The following is a 19,765-nucleotide window of genomic DNA, read 5'->3' as shown; positions in this document are numbered from 1 at the left end:
GGCCTCGGGAGAAAGAAGGGGGGAAGTGGGGGGGGAAGCACCAGAGGGAGATGGAGAACAGGCAGTGTAATGGGCAGAGAGAGAGAAAAAAAAACGAACAACTAAATATGTCAGGGATGGGGTAAGAAGGGGAGAAGGGGCATTAATGGAAGTTAGAGAAGTCAATGTTCATGCCATCAGGTTGGAGGCTACCCAGCCGGTATATAAGGTGTTGTTCCTCCAACCTGAGTTTTGATTCATTTTGACAGTAGAGGAGGCCACGGATAGACATATCAGAATGGGAATGGGATGTGGAATTAAAATGTGTGGCCACTGGGAGATCCTGCTTTCTCTGGCGGACAGAGCGTAGGTGTTCAGCGAAACGGTCTCCCAGTCTGCGTCGGGTCTCACCAATATATAAAAGGCCACACCGGGAGCACCGAACGCAGTATACCACACCAGCCGACTCACAGGTGAAGTGTCGCCTCACCTGGAAGGACTGTCTGGGGCCCTAAATGGTGGTGAGGGAGGAAGTGTAAGGGCAGGTGCAGGATATCCCAGTGACCACACATATTAATTCCATGTCCCATTCCCATTCTGATATGTCTATCCATGGCCTCCTCTACTGTCAAAATGAATCAAAACTCAGGTTGGAGGAACAACACCTTATATACCGGCTGGGTAGCCTCCAACCTGATGGCATGAACATTGACTTCTCTAACTTCCATTAATGCCCCTCCTCCCCTTCTTACCCCATCCCTGACATATTTAGTTGTTTGGTTTTTTTTCTCTCTCTCTGCCCATCACTCTGCCTGTTCTCCATCTCCCTCTGGTGCTTCCCCCCACTCCCCCTTTCTTTCTCCCGAAGCCTCCCGTCCCATGATCCTTTCCCTTCTCCAGCTCTGTATCACTTTCACCAATCACCTTTCCAGCTCTTAGCTTCATCCCACCCCCTCCTGTCTTCTCCTATCATTTCGCATTTCCCCCTCCCCCCACTACTTTCAAATCTCTTACTACCTTTCCTTTCAGTTAGTCCTGACAAAGGGTCTCGGCCCGAAACGTCGACAGTGCTTCTCCTTATAGATGCTGCCTGGCCTGCTGTGTTCCACCAGCATTTTGTGTGTGTTGTTTGAATTTCCAGCATCGGCAGATTTCCTCATGTTTGCTCTTGAAATTCTCCTGTTGCTGCCATTGTTTAGAGCATTGAGTATAAAGATTGGGAAATCACGTGGCAGCTTAAACTTTGCTTTGGCCACATTTGGAATATTGTGCAAAGCTCTGTTTTCCACCTTTCAGGAAGGATGTGGAGGCTTTGGAGAGGGCACAGAACAGGTTCACCAACATGATGCCTGGATTGGAGTGTATTACCTGTAAGGAGAGAATGGACCAACAAGGGTAGCAGTTAGCGTGGCACTTTTACAGATTGAGGTGTTAGACTTTGGAGTTCAATTCCAGCACCATCTGTTCTCCCTGTCACTGCCTTGGTTTCCTCCAGATGCTCCAGATTTCCAACACAGCCCAACGACATACCAGACAGTAGGTTAATTGGTCATTTAACACTATCCTGGGATTAGGCTTGTGTTAAAAAAGTGGGCTGCTGGGTGGTGTGACTCATTGATCTGGATGGGCCTGTTTCATGCTGTATCTCTGAAAGTATACAAAATCAATAAATAAAGTGGAACTGTTTTCACTGGTATATCACAGAAGAGATAGGTGTGTCATCAGAGATTTTACCTCAGGTGAAAAAGATCGGTGCAGACAACGTGGGCCAAGAGGCCTGTGTCTGTGTTCTACTGGTCTATCTTCGAGGAATGCTACCCTTTGGGTGCATATGAATTATCTTGCTGCAGTCTGATCAATATTTGTAGGGTTAATCGAGGGTCAGAAGTAATGATGTCAGAAAACAGTATTTCATGCCAACTGGTGTGGCATAGTTCTACAAGTAGGTACACTGGAATATCACCTCCTTCAGATTCTCCCTACCCCCATGTCAGAGGCCACCTTGACATGGGAACCCACTGCCATTGTCCATCATCACTGTGAGAACCTGCTGTGGAGGTCTGGGAGGGAATCTTCACCAGAGGATTGTAGCAGTTCAGAGAGCTGCCTGACCACCGCCTCTCAAGGCAAATTATGGGTGGGCAAAGTTGCTGGTCTTTTCAATCGGATAATTCAATAAAGTTAACAAAGAATTCAGCTTTTGACTCTCTGCCTGGATTAGGGCGTTAACGCGAGTGTGAGCTGGAGATCTGCAGGTGATTGTAAGACAGTCAGCTTCAGGCATTTCCGTCTATTATCGCCTGACCGAACTTCCTCGGAGCGTTGGAGCTTCGTGAACTCACTGAGACACAGAGACGCTCTCAGTCAGTCGTGACAAACGGATTTCTCTTCGGGAGCTTTCTGACGTTTATCAAAGTCTGAGGGTTTTGGCAAAACAACATATCCCGCCGGCGAGTTCAGAAGCTATGAACTTCAGGCCGATTTCACTGAGCGAATCAATTTTCGTTTTCACTTTACTCTTTATCGTAACAGGTAGGTAAAATATTTTAAAAATATTCAATATGCGAGTATTTACGCGGACTCACGTTATTAGATAGTAACTGTACTTTGTAACTGTGTATTTTTGCGTCGTGTGCTTTATTCTCGTTTCACGTTTTTATCCGTCGTCTCTGGCTTGGCCGAACAAAAGAGAAATTTCACATTGGTTTGTACGTCAACTGCAGAACGGTTGGAGAGAGAAAAATGGGGAAAAATGGGCACCGAGTAAATATTTGCACAATTCACGGACCGGCTTTCAAATTTTACACGTCATTTTGCCGGTGATGTCGGAAGCGTGACATTCTGTTTCACGGTTACTGCTCTCTCCTCCCATGTTCAGTATTGAGGACCGGACGCGGGCTGATGTGTTCCAGACCAAGTGCCTCTTGATGATCCATTCCGACTCCCTGTCCGAGCGTAAGCCGCCAAGATCCAAATGATCCCAGAGGATCGGCAGTTTCTGAGGTACTCAAACCATCCCAAATGGCACCGGCAATATTTCCATAGTCAAAGTCACTTAGACCACATCTCTTTCCCATTCTGTTGGTTGGTCTGAACAACCACTCAACTTCTTGCAACTCACACAAAATGCTGGAGGAACTCAACAGGCCAGGACGCATCTATATAAGCTAGTAAGCGTCAATGTTTCAGGCTGAGACCCTTCATCAGGTCTGGGGAGGAAGGGGAGAAGTCAGAAGTACAAGGTGGCAGCTGATAGGTGAAACCGGGAGAGGGGGAAGGGGTGAAGTAAGGAGTTGGGAATTTGACTGGGGGAAGAGATAAAGGGCTGGAGAAGGGGGAATAGAACATAGAAATCTACAGCGCATTACAGGCCCTTCGTTTTGTCTATCATGTAACCTCCTCTAGAAACTGCCTAGAATTTCCCTACTGCATAGCCCTCTAATTTTTTGCAGAAACTCCAGCCTTTGCTGCTCTGGTGTCCTTCCTACAACAATCCCTTTCCAGTCGACTTCGGCCAGTTCCCCTCTCATGCCATTGTAATTTTCTTTATTCCACTGAAATAACGACACATTGGATTTTTTTTTCTGTCTCAAATTTCAATGTGAATTCAATCATATTGTGATCACTGTTCCCTAAGGGTTCCTTAACTTTAAGCTCTCTTACCACCTCCATATCACTGCACAACACCCACAAGAGGACACAGGTTTGAGGTGCTGGGGAGTAGGTACAGAGGAGATGTCAGGGGTAGGTTTTTTACTCAGAGAATGGTGAGCGTGGAATGGGCTGCCAGCAACGGTGATAGAGGCAGATGCAATAGGGTCTTTTAAGAGGCTTTTAGATAGGTACATGGAGCTTAGTAAAATAGAGGGCTATGGGTAGCCTAGTAATTTCTAAGGTAGGGACATGTTTGACACAACTTTGTGGGCCGAAGGGCCTGTATTGTGCTGTAGGTTTTCTATGTTTTCTAACACCCAATCCAGCACAACAACAAGTGGGCTCAACAACAAGCTGTTCTAAAAAGTCATGCCTTAGACATTCTGCAAATTCTCTCTCTTGAGGTCCAGTACTGGCCTGGTTTTCCCAATCCACTTTTAAATTAAAAATCCCCAACAATGATCATGACATTGCCTTTCTGACATGCCTTTTCTATCTCCTGCTGTAATTTGTAATTCACATCCGAGCTGCTGTTTGGAGGTCTGTGTACAACTGCCATTAGGGTCCTGTTACCCTCGCCATTTCTTAACCCAACACATAGAGACTCTACACCTTCCGATCCGATGTCATCTCTTTCCAATGATTTAATATTATTTCTTATACACAGAGCCACACCACTCCCTCTGACTAATAACCTATCTTTCTGATTCACCGTATATCCTTGGACGTTGATTGAAGCGTCGAGGAAGATTGAAACATCAAGGAAAATCTGGAGGAGAGTGAGTGGGTCCGCTGGTTTGAGTTGCTGCCGTCAGAGGGGCTGTTGGTTCATGTCACTGCCCTGGGAGAGGCTTCTGGTTCATGTCACTGCCCTGGGAGGGGTCACTGGTTCGTGTTACTGCCCTGGGAGGGGTCACTGGTTTGTGTCACTGCCCTGGGAGGCGCCAAAGGTTCATGTCACATGTGTTCCAGACACATTCCCCAAGAAGTGAGGCTGATCACCACTTCCACCCACTAACTCCATTAGTGCTTTATCATTTCTTGTAAGTCTCCTTTGTATAGCCTAACATCGCTTTATGGACATTCAATCAATCTGTGTATACCAGCCATCTTATGCAGTTATATTTATTGTGTAGTTTTATCTTTTGTGTTTTTTCCACCTGCATTGGATCCAAACTAACAATTACGTTTTTCCCCTTCACACTTGTGTACAGGAAATGATATTAAAAAATCTTCAATCTAGAGTGTTGAACAACAGGTGTCCTGTGTTCTCTAAATAACTCCATGTGTCACTGATGTCTCAATTTCTACCTTGCCCTTCTTAAATATATTCAGTGACTTGACCTTTCTCTACATCTGTCTGAAGATTTTTCTCCACAGCTCGATCCCTCCATCCTGAAACTGCAATTTGGCACGTCTCTGCAAATCAGATCTTAGGGAGGAGTCAAATCAGATCCACCAATGTTAGAACAGAGTGACATTTAATGTCTTTATTCAAAGATTCAAATTACATTTATTATCAAATTATGTACACCCTATACAACCTTGAGATTCATCTCCTAACAGGCAGCCACAAAACAAGGAAACCCAAAAGAATCTGTATAAAAAGACTGTCCAGCACCCAAAGTGACGAGAGAAAAAACACATTCCCATAAAAAAAGAAAATGACTGAAATTATTCCTTCTGTTTGAACACACGAGGACCAAAATTATGCTGATAAACATTTATATTATGTGGAAATAGACAGGAAACTAACTGCATAGAATAGGTGCCCTCCACCACGGCTGTGTGAAGATTATTCTCCACACATCCCTCTGTATCCCAAAACTGTGACCCCTTGTTTACGCTCCTCAGCCAGGGAAAGTATATCTCCTGCATTCAACCTCTCGAGATCTGTCAAAACGACATACATCTGATTCAATCTTCACCAATTCTTCCAAACCTCAATGTACGTGGACATAGTTGTCTCAGTCTCTCTTCATATGCCAGTCCTGCCATCCCAGGAATCAGTCTGGTGAACCGTCCCCTCACTGTCTGAACTGGAAGTTTATCCATTCTTAGCTGAGACTGAACTGCACACAACACTTCACTGAACAGATTCCATTTCCCTGTCTGTCTCTGGCAGGTAAACTGAATGGATTTGAGGTTTCGGTCAAAACAAACCTCCCAGCGGTGGAATTTGGACAGTCCCTGGAGGTGACCTGCAATACAACATGTAACAACCCAACGATGATTATAGAATATAAACCAGGGATAAATGCCAGCAGCACTTGTTGTGTTAAGTGGATTACAGTCCGATTTCCGAGTGTCCAGAAATGGGATACTACAGCACCCTGTATTGTAAAATGTCGATCTGATAACAATACAATGAAGGAGGTCAAACGGGTAGTCCCAGTGTACAGTAAGTGAAATCTCTTGTTCTGAACACATCCCATAGCAGAGTACAACAGGATGAAAGGAAGTAAAATGGAACTATGTATCATTTGAAAACATTACACAGAAAGATGCTGTCGTGTATCAGGGGAGGTAGAGAACGGCCTGCTGGGAAATGGATTTACCCTTCACTCCCCCACAATGAGTTCACAGTCCGAAAGGGGTTTAGATATTGACATTGAACAGAGATAATTCTACAGAAATGGGGAAAGGAAGCTCAGAGAGTCTCAGGTCAGGAAAAATGTGTTGCTGTTTCACAATCCAAAGTGTTGGACCAATGCACTGAATCACAGGATTATTTGGTTAATGGATTTTCACAGCTGAGCCACAGAGTGACAGGTGAATGGTTTACTTCAAATGTTTCAAAGGTTCATTTAATGTCAGAGAAATATATACAATATACATCCTGAAATGCTTTTTCTTTGCAACCAGTCACAAAAACAGAGGAGTGCCCCAAAGAATGAATGACAGTTAAATATTAGAACCCCAAAGTCCCCCAGCTCCCCCCTCACATGCATAAGCAGCAGCAACGTAACAACCCCCCTCCCCACCAGTAAAAAAAGCTGACTTTTGGTGCAGACTGAAGAGATTCATCAAACTGGGAATGTCACAGGGTGGGAAGATCTACAGGCACATTGGTTGTTGGGTTAATTTTCATTTTGGAATGTTCCAATCTCTACTGTCAGTCATGATTCTCCTTTAACAGATCGAAACTTAAGTGTTGTTCCACCTCCTGAAGTGCTGGAAGTTAACAAACCATATCAGCTGGAGTGCACTGGCCCGAAGGTCTATCCAAAGAACTATCTCGTACTCACCTGGCTCAGAGGGAGGGAGGTTGTTCAACGTAATTCCACAGAGGACCCAGGTTTCCCGGAAGATGGTCCATTGAAGAATGTCCTGAATGTCACTCCAAGTATTTCAGACGATGGAATGGTGTACACCTGCTTGGCAGAGTTGAACTTGGACTCTAACTCCACCAAATGGATCGCAAATGCATCTGTAACTCTGCAAACTTACTGTGAGTTCCACATAACAATAAATTTACTCCTGCTTTTGGGGATAGTTTAAACTGAAGTATTTTGTTAAAAATAAATACATTACTAAGATGCTACCTTCTGATCATTTTCTCATCATTCCTATTTGATCCATTCCATCCGATCCGGGGAAGTGAGAACCTGGGTAATTTTGCAGCTATCCAAAAGATAGTTTTCCTCTGTGTAAATATAACTGACTTGCATATTTATTTAAATCCTGACCAAACTCTGGTTGATTAAGCAACTATGATAATTTTCAAGTATTTAAGCCTTTTTCTTGGCCCGTAGGTTGAGAGTTCAAACACTGAACTCAAGCATTGCCTCAATGTCCATGTATCTCATGTTGTGGACCACGTGAGCTACCAACATGGTCTGCCCAAACCAGTCCTGTTCTTATGAGGTTCTCACCATTGGCAAAGGTGGCCTAACTTCAAATGGAGGAATGGAGATTTGTGTCATAATGTACAACCAAGAGTGATCTTTATGGAACAGAGGTTGTAGTTACAAGCTGGCTAATCCAATAGAGGAAGTGAGATCCAGGCTTCCTGTAGGAGCAGGAAATAGGATGAAATAGAAAAGAAGGGAAAAGAGTAAATCTGAAGATAAAAACAAAAGTTAACACCATGAAGGGATTGAAAACTCTGCAGATGTGTAAATCGTATGTGGGTTCTGAAGGTGGACTGGAATCACTCAGAAAGCATGAAAGTGATCTGTGCCTACAGGCAGAGGGAATGGAATACGGAATGAATACTTTGTTCACTCTTTACCAAGGGGGAATATGATGCCAACACTCAGAGAAAGCAGAGGGAAGAATGAGAATGGATGGGTAAATATGAATGGGAAGTTATTAGTAAGATAACCATGCTTGAAGTTTGTAACTCACCTGGTGCAGAGAGGATAGAGAAGGATGGAGAGTGTGGAAGGGCTTGACATAATCTCCCAATTCTCCCCGAATAGGGAAGGTGCAGGGAGGTGGGAAATGACAGAAAGGTCATAAGGAGGCCATCAGCAGCTGCTGGTCCATCGCTATAGTCGCAGTGATGGGGAAGATGTTGGAAACATTAATATGGGAATACTTGAAGACAATTGAGTTTATAAAATAACCAGCAGGCTTTGTAGATGAAATTGAGTTATTTGATGAAGTAATAACGGGGATTGATGAAATTGAGTGATATCCTCTTGAGGATTTTCACACTGTTTGACATAGTTCCATATTGAAGTGTGGTGAGTGAAAGAGGCTCATGGAATATTCTGCTCAGTTGGACTAAGGAGCGAAAGTTGGCTTGAGGACAGAAAGAGGAAATTTAAATCTCATCTGTGATGCTAAAACAAGATTCAAGTTAAGGTTACATTGAGATTGATTCATGAGGGCATGATGTTGTACGTACCACAGCTTGTGGTGAGCATCAGACAGAGTGAGAAGCTGAAAATTAGGGAAAATGATCTAATGAAGCATGTGGCCATTAAGTGGTGGATTAGGTATAAAGGGCTCCCAGATGTGTGACCTGGCCAGTCTCCAGCTCCGTCCATCAGTATTTACCAGTGCAAACTGAACTGCAGTGAATTTCTTGTGTGTCTTGCAGCCTTTCCAGACCCTCCGAGGATCCTCGGCAGAGACGTTGTAGAAGTGAATCAGGAGGTCACATTAACATGTGAGGTCCCAAACGTCTATCCAGCTGCGAAGATGAGAGTACGATTGTTTTGGAGTGGTGAACAACAGAATTCAGTAACAAATCGGTCAGATGCCACCACTGTCAGGGCAACAACTACATGGACACCACGAGAGACCGGTCTGACTGAAGTCTCCTGCACGGCAGATTTTGAGGATTATCCTTCAATTCCACCGAAGATCGATAGCATTTCCATTGAGGTTTACAGTGAGTATGTTCACTGCACTCAGACAAGGACCAGAACTTAGTTTCCTGTTGTTCGTTGGTGGTGTTTCCTCAAGCGATTGTGTCTCTGTTGATTGAACTGGTAGCCTGAGTCACAAAACATCCCCAGTCAATGGGACCATTTCCCAGTGAAATTACTAGTTTTTAATTGTAAAATGGTGATCAAGGAAGATGAGCATAAAGCCGCTGATCTATATTGAATTATGATCTTACAGAGTGGTGGAGCAGGCTCAATGGGCCGTGTGACTAGGTTCTGTTCCTAGTTTTATCTTTGGTTGATGATGTTTCCTGAATATACTTATCTGAGAAGCAGTTAACTGTAAGTAAATTTCTCCACAACTTCCACCATCTTTAGCGGTATCCTTGCGCGAGGGACATCTATACCTTCGCACGCCCACACCCCACTCTCCACATTTCACAGGATTCACTGTTTATGTGATCCCCTTGTCCATTCATCCCTCCCCATTGATCTCCCTCCTGGCATGTACCCCTGCACGTGGAACAAGTGCAACATCTGCCCATTCACCTCTTCCTTCACTACCACTGAGGTCCCGAAACAGTCCTTCCAGGTGACTCAACACTTCAGCTGCACGTCTGTCAGGGTTGTCTACAGTATCCGGTGTTCCCAGTGTGTCCTCCTCTCCATCAGTGAGACCTGATGTACTTTGGGGGATCACTTTGTCGAGCACCTTTCATCCGTCCACAACAGGGATGACTCTCCGGTGGAAAACCATTTTAATTCAACTCCCCATTCCTATTATGACAGGTCGGTCCCTCTCTATGACACGATGAGGCCACACTCATGTTGGAGAAGCAACATCTGGTATTCCATTCGAGTAGCCTCCAATCTAACAGCATGAACATCCCCCCCTCCAACTTCTGGTCATTTATTTCCTCTCCCCCTTCTTTCCATTTTCATTTCCCCTTCAGGATCCCCTCATACCCCCTCTCTTTGTCTCACCTGCAAATTATCTGCCTCTGTTCCCCCTTCCTCCTTTCCTTTCTTCCATGATCCACTCTCCTCTCCCAGCAGATTCCTCCTTCAGCCCTTTCCATTCTCCACCTCTCACCTGACAGCTTCTTACTTCATCCCCATCCACCTTCTCCCTCGCCTGGCTTCACCGATCGCTTTCCAGCCTGTACTACGTCCCTCTCCCCAACTTCTTATTCTGGCTTTTTCTCTCTTCCTATCCCATCATGATGAAGAGCCTTGACCCAAATTTCAACTGTTTATTCCTCTCCATTGATTGTGGCTGATCACTGAGATCCTGAATTTTGTGTGTGTTGCCAGTAAGAACTGTAAATCAGTCACAATTTCCCACGTAATGAAAGCTAAAATTGTACACCAGGACATCAGCATGCAGGAGTCTCAACTGAACGTTATTGATAACCCTCTGCTTGTACAGTATGTGAACTCCTCACACATGGGAGAGGCTGACCGCACAGTTGCTTTAGCAACATTAGTCCAGTCAGGCACAGGGAACGCAAGACTTGTTTTGAGAAAGTTTCTAACAATGTTTTCTGTTGTTACAGTTTTCTCCAACCCTGAAATCCACATCCTGACCACCACTGAGGGTATTCCGGTGAATATTACCTGCAGTGTGTTTAACGTCTCAGGGGAACTTCAACTCAGACTGAAGAAGGGAAGTGAGATATTAGTGAGCAGGTCAGCCAGTACTGGGCTGACTATCTACCACACTGTGAATCCAGGAGCAGAGCTGAATGGACAGCAGTTCACCTGCGAGGCCGAGCTGACACGTCACCATCACTCCAACACCATTGTTAAACAACAGTCCACTGCTCTCGCTGTCCATGGTGAGTAGCAGCAACAGATCGGCACTAAGGACTTGCGATGGTCTGAGGTTATCTTTTCTAAGGTTCAGGGACAAGAGAGGAAAAGACTTTCAGGATCCACATCCCATCAGCCCAACAGGTGCATGGTTGTCAGCACAAACTTCACAGTGGCCTATAGTATTTGTATATTAACACAAAGATTTTATTTTAAGGAAATGAGATTTCCAAGTAGTAAGGCTTATTTATTCTCTGCCTGGGCACCGTTATTGCACAGTCCAACCCAATAAGGGAAAAATTATTGATCAGAATATAAGGAAGGGATTCTCTTGTCTTTTACATAATGTAATCTTAATTTAGCATCTTATCAAAAGACAGCACTTAGTAATCCCTCAGTACCACATTGGATATTCAGCTGAGATTTTACGCTCAAGTTGCTAGAATGTGACTGAAATCAGAAACAACTGACTGAGAGATGACAGAGTTCCCGGACACAACAGCCGACAGATTTGTATGTTTCATTGTTGAGTCTCAGCATGTTCGATGTTTTACATCCTGACGCTAATCAAAGTTCAAAGTAAATTTGTCATCAAAGTATGTATATGTTGCCAAGTGTTACCTTGAGATCCATTTCCCTGCAGGAATTTACGAGGGAAAAGTAGAAATATAGTGGAATTTCATGAAGTACTATGCATAACTTCACAAAAACTAAAAAAAGTTCAAAAGAAGGAAAGTAGTGCAAATAAAAGAATACTGAGAACAAGAGTTGTAAAGGGTCATTAAAATTGAGTCTGTAGGTTGTAGAACCAGTTCAGATTAGTGATGATTGAAGTTATCCTCCCTGGTTCCGGAACTAATGGTTGGTTGTAGGGTAATAACTTCCTGAACCTGGGGATGTGGTACGTAAGGCTTCTGTAGCTCCTGTCCGATGGTTGGGGAAAGAAGAGAGCATGGTCTGCATGATGAGTGCAGCACTCCACATCATCATTCCAGTGTAGATCAGACATTTGGCGTACAGGATGACTTCCTCAGTCTCCTCTATCTCCACTTGACACTACATCCTGTGCATGTGGAGTGAATTAATGGTCCCAAAGTTCAACAACCTATATCAGTTATACTTAAGATTAATGGAAACATTCATGGAATTGGAGGCCAAGTATGGTATAAATCAGTGAGCAACCATCAAGCAACATACACAAAATGTGTTGCTTGAATTTCCAGCATCTACAGATTTCCTTGTGTTTGAGTAGCGATCAATTATGTTTTAAAATTTTTTATTGAGATATGGAATAAGCCATTCTGGTCCTTCAAGACACATTGCTCAGCCATCCCTTGATTTAATCTGAGCCTAATCAGGGGAGGACTCACAATGACCAATTAACTGACCAACCGGTACATCTTTGGAATGTGGGAGGAAACCAGAGAACCCAGAAGATACCCATGCAGTCATGGGGAGAATGTACAAACTCCTTCAGACAGTGTCAGGAATTGATCAATGAAGGAACTGAGCTTGCTTAACCTGAATATGGAAAGTAGTAGATGATTAACCTCATTTATATCTGACTATCTGGGAGCCTCATTGGGTAGTCCATTTCCCCAATATGTTTGTGGGTGGCATGGTAGTGTAATGGTTAGCACAACACTTTACAGTTCCAGTGACCCAGGTTCAATTCCTGTCATGGTCGATAAGGAGTTTGTCCATTTTCCCTGTGAACATGTGGGTTTCTTCCAGGTGCTCCAGTTTCCTCCCACAGTCCAATGATGTACAGGTTGGTAGGTTAACTGGTCTTAGTGAATCGTCCTCTGATTAGGTGCAGATTAAATCAGAACTGATAGGCAGCCTGGCTCAAAGGGCTATCCAGGCCTATTCTGCACTGGATCTGAATAAGGAAGTAAGCAAATAGATAAATAAACAAACAAATAAATATATAGATAGATTGATTGTTTAATACTTGATCATTATAAGCTCGCCTGACACTTGAGTCTACTGAGGAAGCATTCTCAGAGGTAAGAGTGATCAGAAGAGAAGAGTACTTCTGTTATAAAGTGTTCACCTGGGACTGTCAATGACCTGTACTGTTGATTTTGTGATTGTTTTTATAGATCAACCTGGATCTTCAGTTTGGATATATGTGGTGGCTATCTTTACATGTTTAGCTGGTGCTTGTCTGATATTCTACCTTTGGAAGATAATAACCCAACAAAGAGCATAAACAAAGGCCAACAGTAGTGGGACAAAACCCAATGGAAGCATCTCCTTGAAAGAAAATTATATCTGGAAGATACTGTACTGTCATCTACAAATATTCAGACAAAATTTAAATTTAAAATGGTAAAACAGATAAATTCCAGACTGGTACTCCAATGATGTTACTGAGCTGTAAATCTTAAAAAATTTCATTGTCTTCAATAAGTACATGTTACAAAGTAGACAAGATGAAGATGAATTGTGAGATGATATATTTCACGTGTCTCTGTAATAATGAAGCCTTTTATAATTATTTGAATTCCCAGTATTCTGTAATCTCTTCCAGCTATTCAACTTTCCCAGGAGTCAGTCCTGCTCAAATTCTGATCTCTGAACTTGAAGAACAGCAAGTCCTGGTTTTTGCCACTTTTCCACAAGGAGGCTTTCAGCTGCTGACGTTTTAAGTCTCTGTGCCTCTCTCTCCTGTTTTAACATTCTCATTTAAACCCATCTTCTTGACAAAGGCCTTATCACTGCAAGTAATTTCCCCTTGTGTGGAATGGTATCTAACTTTAAGAGCCCAAGAAATTCAAGCAGGTGACCATTCTGTTCCTCAGACTGAGCTCACTGCCCACAAATCGCAAGGGCGGGTGATGCGTAACCCTCACATCCATCAATTCCCTTCGAAATATTTAACCTCTCACTTTCCCACATCCTAATGCATCTCCAACTTCCCTGAATACTTCTCAATTTGTTTAACACACACAAAATTCTGGAGGAACTTGGCAGGCCAGGCAGCATCTATGGGAATGAGTATCTATGGGAATGAGCATCTATGGGAATGAGTCACCGTTTCAGCTGGTTTGGCACAACATTGTGGGACGAAGGGCCTGTTCCTGTGCTGTACTCTTCTCGGTTCTATAACACAAGTGGGTAGTTTTAGCTGAGTGATTATTTCTTGAAGTTGAGGTGAACTTATTTTCTTAAAGGACTTTCGCTCACAGTGATGACGTGTTTGAGGTTCAACAAGGTTTATTCTTGATGACTGTATTACATTACATCTTTTATTATTTGTTTTTGTTGTGTTAAAAATGCAGCAAAAGTCTCACGTTTAGCCTCATCTGCTTTCAGCAACCGTTCCCTCAAAGGAGCTGGGTTTAACAGATGATCAGTAGTTGAAAACAATACTCTTGGATTACCCGGACTGTCATTAATAACTTTAGAAGAGTACGACTGCCTCTCAAGATGAACTGCTGTGTTGTATTTCGTTAAATGAGCCATCAAGATTTCATAGTGAACTGTTAGTTTAGTTCACGCTCAGCCTTAAGAACATTCTCTTTTGAATTGACAGACTACTTGAGTCTCCCATGGTATGATGACAGTAGATGATATTTCACAGCAAACTCTGTCGGCCACTGCCCTCGGTTTGGCATTAAAATTTTCTACCTTATTTACAAAGCAGGCTGGATTCAGGTAAACACTAACTTCAGACTGACTGTTAAGAATATTAGAAAACCTAGAAGCAGTTGTGATATTGTACAGAATGTCTCTTTAATACTAAATAGTGAGCACAATCCAATCTGTTAATTCTAACATCTGCAGCTAAAAAGTAAATCAAAAAAACACCCAAACACGAATCTCTCCTACCTTCACAATGTTCATACTCTTCCATTTTCCTTACAGTACATCCATGTGTCGATCCAAACGTCCCTTAAAAGCATCCAATGTATTTGCCTCCACCACCACACCAGGCAGCGTATTCCAGGCATCTGCCACTGTCTGAGTAACAATCAATTTTTAGATTGAATCATAGTTCAGCAATTGCATTGCTTAAAGTGGTCAATGACCAATGGCTTAATGCCAACACAGGTAACATCAGGTTTTGTTCTCTTCGATTAGAGCACAGCTTTTGATACCATAGATCACAGCGCTCTCATAAACCATCTTAGTTAATGGATAGGTCTTTCTCATACTGTCTTAAGCTGGTTTCAATCTTATATAACAAGAAGAAAATTCTTTGTTAGTTGTGGTGATTGTGTGTCCAAAATCCATGAGATAGTGTTTGGTGTGCCACAAAGATCGATTCTTGGGCCGTTGCTGTTCCCACTCTTCATGCTCCCAATAGGTCAGAATATTTCAAAACATGAAATGAATTACCAGAGCTATTCAGGTTTGTCTCCCATTTGCTGTGAAATCGGTGGCATCGCTCTGTCGAGACAGACAGAGAGACAGAGGCATGTGGAAGTGCTGGGAAACTATAGTTTGTGTTGACTGTAGATCATGGTCTCTGTTTGGGTGCTTGGCTGTTGTGTGGTGGGTGGTGGGTGCTGATGATTTTTGCTGGAATGGGTGCTGGGGGTGGGGGGTGTTGATGCTTTGCTGTTGCTTGTGTGGGGGAGGGGGAGAGGGGGCTTTGGTTTTTCTGTTGTTTATTCTTTTGGAGGTTCTTCTGTTTTTCGTGGATATCTGCAAAGACTAAATACTTCAGGTTGCATACCATATACTTTCTCTGATAATAAACAGAACCTTTTCGACCACATGAACACACAACTGCACCTGAAACCCTGCGGCTGTAGTCCAAACCTGCTGCTCTGGTGCCTTAACATTAAAGAATGGATGAGTTTCAATTTCAACAAAAAAGAGAAATTTTGGTTATTGGTAGCAATAAAAAGCATGAAGCTTAGAAATAAATCAAGCCAGAAGTAAAGAATTTGGGTGTTATTATTGACTCTGAGCTAAATTTCCAATCGCATATTAGCCCTAATATTAAGACTGCATTCTTTCATTGAAGAAACATTGCAAGAGAAGTTTGATTTCTTATAACATCTCAAGATGCAGAATAGCTGATGAAGGCTTTTGTATTTAGCCGATTAGATGACTGTAATGCACTCTTTTCTGGATTTCCCAAGAATGATATTTTGGCTGTAGCTTGTTCAAAATGAAGCAGTAAGAATCTTAACCAAAGAAAGAAAATCTGAGCACATTTCACCAGTTTTGACATCATTACACTGGCTGCCTGTGTCCGTTGGGACCAATTGTATACAAGGCTCTGAATAATCTGGCTCCTTCGAATACAATGGAGTGTCTATCCCCTTACATCCCTAGTCGTAATCTCAGATCCATGAATACTGGTTTACTTAGTGTTCCTGCAGCCAAGCAAATAAACACTGGTGATGCGGCCTTTTGCTCTTGTGCACCAAAAATCTGGAATACTCTACCGACTGAGATATGCCAGGATGATACTGTTTAACGTTTCAAAACACTTCTAAAACCCTTCTTAGTTTCAAAGGAAGTTTCTTGGTCTAACGAGGATGATGACTCTCCCCCCCCTTTGAATCAACACCTTTACAGCATAGATCCTCATTGCCTCCTCTGCCTCCGGGCTTGCTCCCTTTGAGTTACTTTTGGACATATGGCTTGGCTGCATCTCGTGGAGCATTGATTGGTGCAGCATGGGGAGGATTGTTTGGACTATTTCTTTCCTACTTTTCTCCAGACTCCACTTGGGCTCCTCCAATTTAATGCTCGCCCAATCACAGGACAATTTGCAATGACCAATTAGTCTACCACCCAGAATACCTTTGGGCTGTGGGTGGAAACCGGAGTACCCAGAGGACACCCAAATGGTCACGGGGGAATGTACAAACTCCTTACTTGCATTAATTCATGCTGAGACACCTGTTATACCTGAAAATATTTGCTTTGTTATCAATTATGTTATATTAAAGCCAGTGATTTGATTAGTGAAAGGTGTCAGTATAAGACACTAGTCAGGCCGCACTTGGAATATTGTCAACAGCTTTGGACCAAATATCTCAGAAAGGATGTGTTGTCACTGGAGAGAGTCCAGAGGAGGCTCACAAGGATGATTCTGGGAATGAGGAGGTTAACATATGAGGAGCATTTGTCAGCTTTGGACCTGTACTCACTGGAATTTAGAAGAATGTGTGGGGATCTCATTGAAACCTACGGAATGAATAAATGACAGAAAATGTTAGAACCCCTCAAAAGCCCTCCCCATCCCATATGCAAGCAGCAGATATAGAATCAACCTAATAATGGCCTTCTGTGCCTTCTCATTCAGGGAGGTGACGTTAGGAATCTGAAATAGAGACAGGAAACATCAGGTCAGGCAGCATCTATGGAAGGAGAGAGGCCAACACTTCAGACCAGAGACCTTTTGATCTTCAAATGAAAATGATAACTGATGCAGTCTGATTTTCTATGTGTTTCCAGAACTTTCTGTTTTAGTTGAGAATAATGAGCAGTGTCTTGTGGAGTATTTGATTTAGTTTTTTTTTAAAGTTGAGAATACAGTATTGTAAATGTAGTATTTGATCCATTAGCTGAAGGGAAGTGTGGTCTTTATTCTGGCTGATTATAACTTTGAATAAACAAGTTGCTGCCTAGTCTACTGAGTTTACCACAGTTTTCTGCTTCCCCAGCTTGTAGATGAAAACGAATGAACCTTCATTTGTCCCAGTCGGCAAAATTCAACATTGTGGTAGAACAACGTTTAGGCAGAAAAGTGGCTTAAGAATCCCTCCACACTGAAAAATGGAGATGCACGGGAACTCACTCTTCCTGCTCTTGTGCAACAGTCTGGATTTCGAAGGTCGAATGGTCAAGATACGAAAGTCAGAATGCCTAGAGCTCAAAGGCCTGACGACTGCAAGTCCGGGCCAGTATCAGACGTTGAAGGTTTGTGTGTGAGAGTGGGTGGACTGAGGGTGAGAAACGAGCTTGTTTTGTTGTTTCTGTTGTGTTGTTCTTGTTGCTTGTCTGCTGCTGAACATTGTGGCCGTTCTACATTGGCACCGGAATGTGTGTTAACATTTGCAGACTGCTCCCTGCATGCCCTTGGGCTGTGTTGGCTGCTAAAGGAAATTTCACTGCCTGTTACATGTGATAAACGAATGCATCAGAACCTGGATCTGACAGTTATGAAAGCTCTCTCTCTGGAGGAGCCGTTAGCAGTCAGAGCCAAGAGGAATTATGCTGAGTTTCTTTCAGTTCAAGGCAGCCTGTCACTCGACTGTATAAAATAACACTTCACTGGGTAAACCAAATTTTACCTGAACTTGGACTTCAATGAAACAAAGGTACCAGACCTGCTCTGAAATCCCTCCTGACAGATGAATCGGTATGTTGTTAGTTTGGACTTCATACTTACCAGAGGACAGATGTCGTGAGGTATCGTTGAGAAGGGCTGCTAATTTTGTATCCGTTTTACTTTCCTTAGAAAACCACAAAACTGTCAGGGTTTCCAGTGAAAGCGATGAATGTAATGATGAGATTACAGAGGCCTGCAGTTCCAGCAGCAACACTTTTATTCCCCCAACATTCTCCTGTTCAAGTCAGCATCATGGAAGCTGACCTAGATGATTTCTTCACATTTCCTGAGCAATATAGATGTCAAGGCAGAAATAAGACACAATTTGTGTGAAAGAATTGCAATGATATTTTCAAATTATTGAAGATCCATTTTAAGTTGATATCTTATTCACAATGCACATACCTCCAAGAGGAACACACCCTTATCGTGGTTTGAGGCTTCTGTGCCTCAGTAATGCAGTCAGCCACATTGGCAGGAATCAGGGCTTTATGTTTTGGCTCTTGGTAGGGTCACCCATGCCAAGCAGGTCAAAGGGTAGAGGCCAGACTAAGAGTGGTCCACCGATTCTTCAGTCTCAGGGGTTCAGCTCAGGGCCAACAACCCTGACTTGTAAAACAAAACTGTTCCAGAGACAGCAGTGAAGAATCCTTCTACATCTGAGTCCAAAGGTATTCCTGAGTCACCACCCAGGACCTGCGTGACCGACAGCAGAGAAAACCGAGAGGAAGCTCCTGACATGATGAAGGAAGCCCTGAACAGCACCAGAGGTGGAAAACCTTCATTGCTGCTCTAAACACCAGTGATGTAATGGGCAGTAAGTAAGACACAATTCACATAAAGTAACATGGCTGCCACCACAATCAATCCGGAGAGCTGAGCTGTTTTTACAAAGTTCTTCTTTACCCATATTTTCCTTATCTTCTATTTTCATGGACAGGAAGTAGAACACTAACAGGGCTGATTTGTAACTCACCCTAAGGCTTTTCTACCTGTGCCCCTGGAGCCTTCCTGCCTGCATTGCTCATCAGGCAGAGAAGTTCCTCACTGCTGCAGAGTTTCTGGGTTTGAACTCTGCAGGAGAGGGTTTGAGGCTATGAACTGATTCAGGGCTAGTGTATGGAACGCACAGATGAGTTGTGTGATCACTTGCTGGCTGTCTATTTCTGGGTCCTCAGGCGGCTGTGGAGGCCAATCTGGGATCCACATGTTCTGGTGCAGTGTAGACACGAGCAAGGGGTGGTTGTGGTTAGTGGTTGTGACTTTTGGTCGTTCAGTCTCTCCTTTTGCAGTGGACGCTTGTTTTCTGCAGCTCAGCGAAGTTCGCTGTCATGTGGCGCAGCTCCCTCTTGAACAGATTTCCTCCAGGTGTCTCTACTGAGTACAATAGCTTCTCAGATCTTAGATGTAACATTGAATTCCTTCAGGCTGATGTCAATGTAACCTTCAAAGTGTTTTCTTTACACGCCAAGGGCTTGTTGATCTTTCTTCAACTGGAAGTAAAGGATCTGATTGGGGAGACGTGAGTTAGACATTTGGATGACATCACCTATCCATCGGAGATGGTGTTGCTTTATCATGGTGGAGATGCTGTTCATGTTGGCCTCATCCAGTACCCTGGTACTTGTGTCTGTCATTCCAGCTGATCCTCAAAACCTTTCATAAATTCTACGGTGGA

General features: G+C 43.3%; 1 protein-coding gene across 1 annotated transcript; it reads left to right on the top strand.

Moving 5' to 3' along the window:
- The first annotated feature begins 2,326 nt into the window (after positions 1–2,326).
- On the top strand, positions 2,327–15,310 carry LOC140740242 (intercellular adhesion molecule 5-like). Its single transcript, XM_073069343.1, has 6 exons — positions 2,327–2,511; positions 5,759–6,034; positions 6,773–7,084; positions 8,684–8,977; positions 10,529–10,810; positions 12,890–15,310. Exons 1-6 carry the CDS (start codon positions 2,445–2,447, stop codon positions 12,997–12,999), a joined length of 1,341 nt encoding a protein of 446 aa, XP_072925444.1. The 5' UTR covers positions 2,327–2,444; the 3' UTR covers positions 13,000–15,310.
- Positions 15,311–19,765: the final 4,455 nt, after the last annotated feature.

Source organism: Hemitrygon akajei, chromosome 16 (genome assembly GCF_048418815.1).
Source record: "Hemitrygon akajei chromosome 16, sHemAka1.3, whole genome shotgun sequence".
NCBI lineage: Eukaryota > Metazoa > Chordata > Chondrichthyes > Myliobatiformes > Dasyatidae > Hemitrygon > Hemitrygon akajei.
The sequence above is the reverse complement of the archived record's forward strand: the minus strand, read 5'-3'. Positions and strand labels throughout refer to the sequence as shown.